This window comes from Perna viridis, chromosome 6 (assembly GCF_037379345.1).
Source record: "Perna viridis isolate PV_CMFRI_1.1 ecotype Kerala chromosome 6, ASM3737934v1, whole genome shotgun sequence".
NCBI lineage: Eukaryota > Metazoa > Mollusca > Bivalvia > Mytilida > Mytilidae > Perna > Perna viridis.
In genome coordinates this window covers 5,908,246-5,920,671 of record NC_142450.1, presented here as the reverse complement: position 1 = coordinate 5,920,671, position 12,426 = coordinate 5,908,246, and the positions used below count along the sequence as shown (strand labels likewise).

General features: G+C 32.1%; 1 protein-coding gene and 1 non-coding gene across 18 annotated transcripts in view; both read right to left on the bottom strand.

Annotated features, from left to right (window-relative positions):
• LOC148613349 (neuron navigator 2-like) overlaps positions 1-12,426 on the bottom strand; it is a 295,727-nt gene that overhangs the window by 187,011 nt on the left and 96,290 nt on the right. The window contains exon 1 of one of the 17 annotated variants that reach the window (XM_088586746.1): positions 2,377-2,674. The exons of the other annotated variants lie outside the window; for them this stretch is intronic. Coding sequence (XP_088442872.1) covers positions 2,377-2,454 — 78 coding nt within the window. The 5' untranslated portion in view covers positions 2,455-2,674. Of the gene's footprint in view, positions 1-2,376; positions 2,675-12,426 lie in introns of those variants that run through there. 17 annotated transcript variants of the gene reach the window in all.
• Positions 10,086-10,236, bottom strand: LOC148613350 (U12 minor spliceosomal RNA). The gene has a single exon (XR_015923924.1). It is a non-coding gene; the product is annotated as a U12 minor spliceosomal RNA (small nuclear RNA).

Sequence of the window (12,426 nt, the reverse complement as noted above, 5' to 3'; positions counted from 1 at the left end):
CTTTCAACTAAGTGCCATTCTTGACAGCAGACTGATCATGCTTAATAATCTTAAATTGAAGTCTGAACCAAGACACTATTAAGAGGGTGACAAGAAAGAAATAAAAAAGTCAGTGATCTTAGTCACCAGATTATGACCAAACTCTGTTAAAGAAGTTCATGCTCACTGAACTTGACTCTTGACCTTTGACATTATTACTTGAATATCAAATGATTAATTGAATGATTATAATTCAATGTCTTATGGACAATGTTACAAGGACCAATTGAACAGACCCTGCCTTGTAGTAGACTGACAAGTTGAGCTAGATCTTTATTGCACTTGCTCACAAAAGCAACAGCCCACAGTCAGTCATGCCACCCCACTCCGACACAATACTCTGACTCTGAGCCAACAAGTTATCATTCTATCCCTTGTGCTTTGAGGAAAAGCACTGACTTCCAATTTTAAGGACTTTACTGTGATTTGGATGGGGATGGAACCCATGACATCCGTCATTTACTACACTGAGACCACGGAGGTGGAACCTTCATATCAAGATAAATCCTATTCCTATTATATTGAGTGTGCGTGTACTCTTATTTTATGTATTTTGTCTTACTTATAAAAGGGTTTTCTATTGAAAAAAGTTGTGTAAGAGACAAACAGATCTCTAAATCTCAAACACATGAGTGCCAAAATCTTGAAAGAAAAAAAAAAGAGAGAGAAAGAGGTCAAAAACAAATGTCCTTCAACTTCAGCTGCAAGATAACAAAAGCAAAAATCTGCACAAGCAAAATATTATGGAAACAATCAAGCAGACAAGAGATGCTTTCACTTCTGTTTTATGAATGTTAAAGTTTACAGAGAAAATAGATGAATCTTCGGTAGCAGCAGCTATGGAATTACCAACAGATGTTTTGACGTAACTCAGTAATTAAGTGCTTTAACACCACCTCCTTATTCTAAAATTATAATAAACACTTGTTTTCACTTCTGTCGATGAGTGTGGCTATGACTCTCGATGATTGTACATTGATGACAGAAAAGATCCATATTTAATGATTATAAAGAATCCCCCCTCTTTTCCATACCTATGAACACTTCATTAAATGAATGTAGCTAATATGACTTCCAATGATTCTACATTGATGCCAGAAAAGATCCATATTTAAATGATCATGAGGATTAGAGAATCTTCCATTTTCATTCTCCCAACAATAAAATATAATAAACACTTGTTTTCACCTCAGTTGATTTGTTAGACTAGTCTAAATATGGTCAAAAATAATTCTTATGGATTTAAGATTCAGTAAAGTCCATATTTACATCACCTCTAAATCCTTTAAGTATGATTCAAAACACTTGTTTTAACTTGGGTGAATGAGTCTTACTCTACTTGAATGGGGACATAATATTTTATTTTTGTCTTGTCACTTTGTCTTTCTGTCAATTACAGTTTGCCAGCACAACTGCACTTAAACTTCTAAACAGACTTGTATGAAATTTTGTATGTAGTAGGAACACCATATGAAGTTCTGTTTTTAAGAAATTTTGACATCACAAATTTGTTTCAGGCCCTCAAACTTAGGAATTTCCATATATATTCTGCTGAAGCAACTTTTCTGAAACTATTGAATAGAATTTCATGAAATTTGGTAGGTAGTAAGGACACAATTTAAATCAAGAAAATTTTAATCCTCAAAATTTTGTTAGAAATACGTCCTCTAGAATTGGTTCACAAGCCCAGATTTCTTTTGAGAGAATTTAATAAACTTCACGAAACTTAATTGGTAGTATGCATACAATCAGGAATTATGCAATGTAATGCATGTACAGAATAATTTAAATGTCTATTTTTTAAGAGTTATGACAATTTGAATATAGAAATTTCAAAATATGTAATGTTGGTCAGCACACATTAAGAATTTCCTTTAATTAGCAACTGAAGAAACTAGCTGTATTATTTGTAAATGTATATTACAAGATCTCCATCTTCATTCATTGATATCAGTGCTATGAACATATTGTGGGCAGAGAGGGACATTTTTTTCAAATGAAATCATAAATAAACATCGTCAAAATTAATAGACTTTGATATGTTAAGTCACTGGACAAGAAAGAACAATTTCAATTATTTTTATGGATCACATTTGAGAAGTTGTTGCCTTTATTTCTGAAGTCCATATGACATGTCACCAATGAAGAAAAAGTCATCACTGCCACTAACTCATAATGATATTTACAAATTTAGATCATGAATGATACCAAAAAACCATGAACTACATGTAATATCTTAATATAAATACCAGATATCATAAGTCAGATAATTACGAAAGTCTGAAAATAGTACAGAAAAGGGGGGGAGTAAAGATCGAGATTTTTACATTAGCCTACCTGACAATTGTATTCAACTTGGGTACAAATCCTCGGTTCCTCAGCATCCCACACTGTCACTATATATTCCAAAACCATATCAAAGGTCACTTAAGGTCACAACTATATCCTAAGACCATAGAAAAGGTCACCTGAGGTTACCTGATCCTTCTTACTTAGACCATCATACATGTAACTAAGGTTTTTCAAGGTTAAAATATGAAGTGTTGTCAAAATTATTAGTTTAATCCCACTGATTCACAGTCTTAAGTGAGTAATAATTGTTCAAATGCACAATAACTGTGATGCTGTAGCAGACGAACATTATCAGTAATCTGATTGGCTAAAACAAAGATCAAAGCTATTGTTTTTATGAATGGGAGAAAAAATTTGCTATTAATCTTTAGTTACTTTTTGGATTTGTTTCAGGTAGTGAAAGTCTTTAGATTAAATTATGACAAATCTTAGCAGATTATCCTCGATGAAAGTTCGAGATAAAATATCTCAATTCTAGTAATTTCTGAAAATTATTACATAATTGAAACATATCCCAAAGTACTGTTAAAGATGGAAAAATAGTATCATATTGAAAACAAATCACTTTTTACCCACCTGTTTTTGGAGTTTCATGTCTTTTTAAATTTTTTCGCTTTTTCTGCCATGAGAAAGTCAGAAATTTTGCAGTTTGCAGATGCTGTAACTATTGAAACAGATACAATTTTTGCAGTGTATTTTACATAAGATGTTTATTCAACACTTAATCTTAATGGAGAAAAATCCATAAATTACGACTGGTGTCAGATAGAAATTCATCAGCATGCAGAAATACTCATGACCACCCAAACTCCCCAATAAATCACTGTATCAGTCTACTTTTACCTGTGGCAATGCTGTCTGGTCAAGTTTCATAAAATTATCACAAAATGTGCATGTAGTTTAACAGGAAAAAAGGAAACTGTTACAGCTCAATATAGAACTCAATGTATAGTTACCGTTGCTGAAACATGGTGCTAAGTAAGCAATTTTTCAGTTGCTGATTTTGCCTTCCTATAAATGTTAAATTTTTTTAAAATCACATCCATGAAATACCATAAAATTTACATTTGTATGAGCCATTTTACAAACCCATATTTTTTTTTACTTCTTTGACCTACAGCGAGTGCCATAGAAAGTCTAGCATATTCCCGTTAGTCGAGAAGTGAATATTTGTGTACAAGTATAGGTAGAGCCAAAAACCATATTACTAAGTCTAAGAAAAGAAAATGTATTTGAGCAGAAACTTGACACACCTCCTTTCTGTTTCACAAACATAAGTTAAAGTTTTCATATGAATTGGTCAGAGTGTCCATTATCATAGCTGACCATACAGCAGGTAATTTTTGTGCTGTAATTCAGTGGTCTGTCTAAAAACTGCATTATATATTTTGAGAAATTTTTACTCTGAGGTCAGGTACTTAGAGTACATCTTAGCATCTGCCAAATTAGAATAGCCAAAAATTTTTGCATACTTTTTTGCCTAAACATTGCCAAATTTTCAGGCACTAAAATAAACGTCTTATGGTATTTCATGCAAATAAAATTTGCAACTGATAATTTACACACCAACCAACCCATCCTTTTCCTGCCCCATTTCTAACCCACCCTCATTTTATCATTTATATCCAAGGAGACCCTTTCAAAGCTCTAAATTACTCAAAATACAGGTTTACCTCATTATTTCAGAACTTTTTTTTAGAGAGACCCCTAAAAACAATAACAATTAAAACTAAAATAAAGTAATTGAGACAAATGTCTATTTTTTGCTAATAATTACTTTGCTTTCAATTTGCAGCTTTTTTCAAGTAAGCAGACATGTCAAGCAATCATAAGCTACCCACACAGATGTTTGTTATCCAGAGGTACACAGACAAGACAGTAAGATGCCATGTAGAATTAGCCTTGACAACAAATTTTGATGATCCAAGCAGGAAACAGTTTCTATTACATCTGTGTAAAATACAAACATTAAAACCTGAATTAACAGAATCTAAAATAATAGAAAACATGTTGATATTCATAGTTGCTTAATTTTGCATGCTCTGCCAAATAACTTAATGGAACATTTTAAAGTATGAGAAACAACTTTCATGAGGACAATTTATCTACTGAAAAAGTAGCAAAAATTAGTACACAACAAATATGAAAAAAGATATTTTAACCATTATTTCTCTAAACCAATCATGTGATGAACTGTGACATTGAGTGATCCAGGACTGTCAAGTCTCACACATTTTGAAGATAATCCAATGATCTCTTGTTTTTTTTTTTTACCTTTGACCTTTTAAACTTCTGCTAAATCTCATGCATTTGCTTTTTGAAAACTTGATAGCCCTGAGAACAGGATCTTTAGTCCGGAGAAGATTTGCTTTAGCCAGATTTTACTGTAAATGCAGATATGTTCCATATGAAATAGACAAGACAATGAACTGACAACTCCATATCACTGACAGATATATCTGATGTCAGCGGAAAAGAAGAAACAAACAATGAATAAAACATAAACACTCCAGGATAATATACTTCCAGTACTATTTATCACTAGGTTGCCATAGTAATTACTGATACTAGTTGGTCCCAGTCAAAACAATGTTTCCAAGTAGGGGACATGCTTTTTAGTCTGTTGCTTCTGTTGACTTGTTTTGTGCTGTATTTTTTCTTCTACATGCTTACATACTAAGGTTTTATATATACTGTTAGACTAGAACAAAATAGCATTTACTCAATGAATCACTTGTTTTTAAAAGCATGATCTAGGAACCAATAGTCAGTTTAAAAAAAAAAACAGTATATAATACAGGGTAGCAAAAAATGAGCCTAAAATCTAGGTCAGATCAATAATATTTTTGCACAAAAAGTAAATATCAGTAGTTGGTTTTCAGTAAGGTCAACTTCATACACAAAATGTTTCCTTACTATCAAATACTCAATATGTCAAATGTCAGAAAATTCCTTTGGAAATGTGTCCCAGATGTATAAGACTAGACAATGACCTGTCATCCACCGTAGTACAGTAGAACCTCACATCACTGGAGCAGTATCTAAGGTTGAATAGTAGAACCTCACATCACTGGAGCAGTTTTTATGGTAGTATAGTAGAACCTCAAATCACTGGAGCAGTATCTATGGTGGTACAGAAGAACCTCACATCACTGGAGCAGTATCTATGGTAGTATAGTAGAACCTCACATCACTGGAGCAGTATCTAAGGTTGAATAGTAGAACCTCACATCACTGGAGCAGTATTTACATTCAGCAATGTCATTGATAGCTGCAAACTTGAGGCAAGGTGATTTTTTACCAATAAGCATTTAATATGCTTACTATCACAAAATACCAATATCCCTGATGTACTAGACAAGACAATGATCTGTCATAACAGATCACATCAGTTTAGCTCATACTTGTAGTCAACCAGGTGTGCCCATAACAAAAGACAGCTGTTACATCAACATAGTCTTGGTTGCAGGCTAGATGTACCATTTAGCAGTATGTTAGTTTTAATGCTGTGTAGAGCCATGTATCATACTGGCCACAAACAATGGACTCAACCCTTAAATGTCATGGGCTGTATAAACTAGAGGCTCCATATATCAATGTCATGAGGCTGTATAAACTAGAGGCTCCATATATCAATGTCATGAGGCTGTATAAACTAGAGGCTCCATATATCAATCTCATGGGGCTGTATAAACTAGAGGCTCCATATATCAATGTTACTATGGCTGTATAAACTAGAGGCTCCATATATCAATGTTACTATGGCTGTATAAACTAGAGGCTCCATATATCAATGTTACTATGGCTGTATATACTAGAGGCTCCATATATCAATGTCATGGGGCTGTATAAACTAGAGGCTCCATATATCAATGTTATTATGGCTGCTGTTCAGGCTGTAAACTAGAACTCCATGGAGCAATGTTAGGCTGATTACAAACAAGAGGCTCAATGGATCAACATTGTTCTACATGCAAACTACAGTTTCTTGGAGCAATGTGGCTCTAACTGCAATGTATTGCCATTTATACGACCACAGACAAAGTACTACATTAAACAAAGTCACGTGGCTGCAAACTAACAGTGCCATATAACAATGTCAAGATGTCTGAAAAGGTTCAATATAGCAATTCTTTAATCTTCAATCAATATACCAGCCACCAGGAGAAATCCTTTTTCTATAAAGTTTCAAAGTATTTCTTACTTTTATCATCAAAGCTATAATGGCACAATCATAAGTTAAAGAAATTAAACAATTACACTTAAAGTTTGAAAACCATCATATCATTTTTATCATCATAAAACCAGTGCCAATTTCCATGCTATAAAAATTAAGTTTAAGTGTTTATTTGAATCATCCCTCATCACTTTCAAATAAAACTGAAAATTTAGACTCGGATGCATATTAAAGTTATAATAGCACCTGTATAAACCTGTGCATCAACACATTTCATGCCAACAGGTGAAGCTCTTTCAAGTATGGGTACAACATGAGGTTTTTGTAAATTTTATATATCAAGGGGAAATAAGTCCATATGCAGAATTTTTTTGCAAAATATTGTAAGCAATAACGCAAAAATAACTAATTCAAGTGTTCCAGTGAATCCTCAATATGGTTTTTACATGTCATTGGACCAATATTGCATGAAGCTATCCTTAGGTATCACCCCATCTACAATCAAAATGCATGTAGCTCTTTTGATGCTGATGATATCAGCAATTACTTTTTTTTCTTCATTTTTGATCAATATTTGAAAGCAGCAAAAAATATGATAATTGCCATAGTCTTCCAATAAGCTCAGGTGCACATGAAAACTTCATTAGCACCTGTATAAACAGAAACAGGTAAGCAATCAATGTCAAAAAGTGTCTTTGAAGTTTTTTGAAATATACATATCTGACAGGTGGTGATCTCAAATACACACATATCTGACAGGTGATGATCTCAAATACACTAACAAAAAATCTAAACCAATACATATTTACCACTAGAACAAGGAATTATCAGAGACTAAGGTTATAGAAAAAATGAATCAACCATTTTTACATTTTTTCAAGACTATTAAAGAGGAATATTTAAATCAAAACAACTGCACATAAATGAATATTTGAATGAGTGCTCTGAAAAAGAAGAAACAAAAAAGAAGTCAATGAATTAAAAAAAAAAATATATGAAAAATTTGAAGTCATAAACTCTTTTGTCATTGTTGTAGCTTACAATTGATGTAATACCTGTACTAATGAAAACAAGTACTATCTTTAAAAAAAAAAAAAAAAGATAAGATTTTATTTGGTGAAATGCGTGATCATTATACTATATTTCATATTTCAATTATTTTATTGGTCCAACAAGTAAAAACTATTTCCGATTATTCAATTTATATAAGATAATTCAATATAGAAAAGTGATCAAAAATATTCTGGACACCAATGCCCCCAGTGGAGCCTTAATTTTGACGGTTGCTGTCACAGTTGTCCAATGAAATGTGAGGTTGTAAGCTACATCAGTTTGGTTGCCATGATTAAACATCATGGATGTCACATGATGTCAACACGAACTCAATACCGACTGCAACAATAAAACTCTTAAAGATATTGCAGCATCCAGAAAATTAGTCATTTATATTTGAAACATTGTTTTTGTATTGTAAATTCACTCTCGATTTTTAGATTTTTTTTATTGGGAAAAGGGGGGAATTGTTGTAAACTGACTACTTGAATGGTGTTAAGATCAAAGCAGGATGGCTGTCAACATGTGGTAAGTACACATTACATATAATATATGTAGATAAAACTACCTGTATTGTAGCTAAAATCCTCCATTGTTTAATCAGGTGGAAAGTGTATGCTAGCTCTAATTGTGATATCTTTTTATAAGGTACCAACTGAAATTTAAAGATTTATAATGGCAACTGCAGTCACAAGTCTCTAGTGCCAAAGGGTTAAAAAAAAACTTGACAATTTAAAACAATGTAACATTATAGAGACCATATCAGTTTTATTCAGTTCATAAATTGTGGTGATTTGCACTCATTGTACATTACATCAATACCCTAGTTTTTTTTTCATCTTTTTTTTTACTTCTACGAACCCTCCTATCCTAAATTTTGACAAATTGGAACAAAGATCAAATTGAAAATGATTTTTTTTGTTTCTCCTTCAACCCAATATTTTGTTGTTTTTTGTTTGCAGAAAAAAATTTAATTTTAGTTGATTTCTGCATTAAAGGATCCAAATTTACACTATTTTTGATAAAGTACATCATTGCACATTGGTTATCAAATTCAAACTTTGTCAAGATAAAAAAAACTGCTACATATTCAGATAATCAAATGAAATCTAAAAACAATGTCTTCACAAGATAGGTACAGCAGTTGATTTTTTTTTCTTTGTCCACCTACCAATGGGTTTTATAAAAAAAAAAAAAAAAAATATGTGCAACTAAAAATATAATAACTATGGCCTTATTGATGATCACTTTTGAAGTTCCCATCCATGCCCTTGATAAGGCCAAATAAAATAAATTAGAACATTCTCATCCTCTTTGGCCCCTTAATAAATTGACAAAAAAAATTTAAAATTGGGGTGGGAACTTCAAATAAAGATTTTTTTTTGTGTCAGTTTCTAGTTTGAAGATACTATTACACCCAAATCTTTTATTTCTTGGTGATTTAAATGATGCTTCTCTGAAACTGACGTGGCAATGGATTTAGATCATATCTATACTTCCAAAAGCTAAAATTAGGCAAATATCTGTTCAAAAATGAAAAAATAAACAATAAAATCCTCCCATCCATACCATATTTTTTTGTGAATGTTGATGAGAATCTACTATTTATGTTTACTTGGCCTTTTTTCTCATTATGACCTAGAAATGAAGCAGATTGCTGTATAATTAATAGAAATGATAATGTAATTGAAAGGATGAAAAATGAAATAGACGTGTAAACTAACGCCTGACATTTTGTGAACCAGGCCTAACCCTAAATATCAGCAACAAAGATAAAATGTATATTTTGGGATGATTGTCTGAAGAAATTGATTTTCTTTGTTCATATACAATGATCACTTATAATAAGAATATTTAATCCTTTTTAACTATATGCACCAGGAGATTATTGTAGATGATTTACAACTAGACATGAGATTTTGCGAAATTGAAGAACAAAATTACATTATGTAAGAAAACAAACTTGATTTAAGAAAAATGATAACATTGTAATAGCATTAATCTCTGTGGGTTGTTCCCAAGTTAACACAAAGTATAGTTCAATCTTCAGACCTTGATGTGAAAGATTAAGATTATACAAAGCTTGTACTGAAATTCCACAGACTGTTTTGTGGGAATAATCTAGTCACATACCAAGAATCTAATGTTCAGCTTAAAGGACAAAGAAAAAACCTTTTCCTTAATAAAAACTCTTCTGACAGACAGACATGGATAACTAAAGGCACTTTCCACATTGTTATAATCTATAACTTAACTACTGATGGTAATAAATCTAAAAATTCTAACCCTGAGATCATAAGTGATTAGTTAATTATTGTTTTGTTTTGTTTTTTTTTAATAAAAAATACCCTGGTTTTCTTTACTTTCACATAAATTGTTCAACCTATCCTGCAAACAATATCTCAAATAATAATAACAAGATTTTATTTCTTCACATTACTACTTTTGTTGTTGTATTAGGGTTCAGGCAGATCACTGCAACCCAGGCATCCCGCAAAAGTAGGCGGGTCACCATGGGGGCGACCTGTACCCTTGCAAAAATTCATCCTAGATTAGACTAGGGAGCCTGTAGCCACCCAGGCTCATTATTTTCCTTACTCATTAGTTTAAGGCATAACTGCATATTTGAAAAAAATCAAGCCCAGGTCAAATGGATAAATAATTAGGTTGTGGTTTACAAATGAATCAATTTTAGCAAATTTTATCTTTTCAAAGTTTTTCTTAACACATAAATTGTCTTATAAGATAGCAAAACTATTGTTTCATCAACTACAATTATTGTTAAAATAAATAAATGACAGTTTTCATTAAAAATGTATTTTACTACCGTTATGTGATCCAAAGCTTGAATGAATACTATAACATACATTTGTTTGTTCAAGTTGAATTACCTCCCCTTATCTATAATCCAATTGTGAAGAAACATAAACAATTTGCAAAAAGATTAAATGGAGCCATTGTATATCTAATAGCATTTAAACACTGGAAAAACAAAATAATTCTAAATGGGAAAATAAAAGAAAGTATATTGTTAAGATGAACACCCCCTACAGCAAATGTTTAAGTAAGCTGACACTAGAGAGTTCTTACAAGTTATCACTTTAACATGCATGATAACTGATAAGTAAAATATTCTGCACCAATTAAAAGCAGGGTTAAGTACCACTTACAAACCCCAAGTTGTAATTGTACTTAAAAAACTGAATGGTCTGTCACCCAAAATTTCCTACCAAATTTACCACAATGAAGCTGTAATCTATGCCATCCAAATATATCATAAAATTTCTGACATTTGTTTACTATACTGATTCTTGGACATCCAAGAGGCAGATCTGGGGAAAGGCTCAGTGGGTTAATTCACCCAACCCCCATTTTGTTTACGGTAAAAATTATATTCATTTTGTTCACAATTTGGGGCAAAAATGAGCTAATTATAGCTTAGACATCCCCCTTTTTAATTTTTTGGGTCTGCCCCTGCAGAGCCTATATAGCTGATAAAATGATTGTCTTCAAAACTTTTTAATTAAAATTTCCATACTTTAAATATTCTTTACTATTTAGCATAGAATTGTCTTACTTTCCACAGCAACAGACTATAGAAATGCATCAAATTTCAAACAGGAATCTATGGACACAAAAAGCTTTAAGTGCATGTGTCATGCTGGATTTTTGGAGGTTTATTTTTGCACATACCAGCAAAACAAATATTTCTTCAGCCCTTTTGTGTATACTTCAAGTTATTTTACTTATAACAATAAGAAATGGTCGTTAGCATTTTCAGCCACCAGGGAAGTCTTGTTTTGAATATTTTTTTTCATTGACATCTCAAAATCCCCCTTCCCCCTCTTTTTTAACCATGTCTAGAGATACTTGGATTTCTAATTTTCTGGTCAATGTTCTAATCAGAGATTAACCATGACAATCTGTCTGTGTATCAAATTTATTTCAATGCATGTTAATTCAAAAACCAGGAAGTGCATCCATGTGAAATACATGTTTTTCATGGTTCATGCTAAAAGGTTCATGAATTTCTGGCAGATGGGTGTTCTAAACTGAACAGAAATAAAGATAACTTCAACAGATTCTTCATGTCTCCCTTTTACAGAAGTTGGACTATGTCATTATGTATTGAAGTTTGTATATGTACCAGTTATATAGAACTTTGTCTATGTACCCCTGAAGCAGAAGTTTGTCTGTGAGCCTCTTGTACTGAAGTTTGTGATTGTTCCCCTAAAGCAGAAGTTTGTCTGCGAGCCTCATGTACAGAAGTTGGTGAATGTTGGGATTTGCTTTTGCAAGAAAATTAAATGTGTATCATCCTTATTCATTTTATTTGAAATTTTATTTCATAGTAAAAGCTTTCTTTTTTCTTTACTTTTTTTGGATTTCATAAGTAGGGCAAACAATTTAAGACAACGTATGCCAGAATATTACCCATAACTGTTTAACTCCAGCCTCATTCTGATTTAGTGAATATTGAGATTATATTTATTCTTAAGGGATTATAAAACACATTGCAATTACAAGCATTTGTTCCCAATAAATTTTGTCTATCTAGATTACTCCTCTTCAATTTTTCTCCTTCAAGACAAGATAAGCAGCTCTCACCTTCTAATTTTATCTTTTACGAGATCTATGCATGTATGTGATGTGTATTCAATGATCCGAAAGATGTACCGCATACAAATAAAAAGAGATGCGCCAGATACAAACAAAAACATCTGTTGTAGAAATCATCTTTAAGCTGCATCTTTCGAACTGACAGTACATCACAGAGTTAAAGAGGGCATCAAACAGTAAGATTC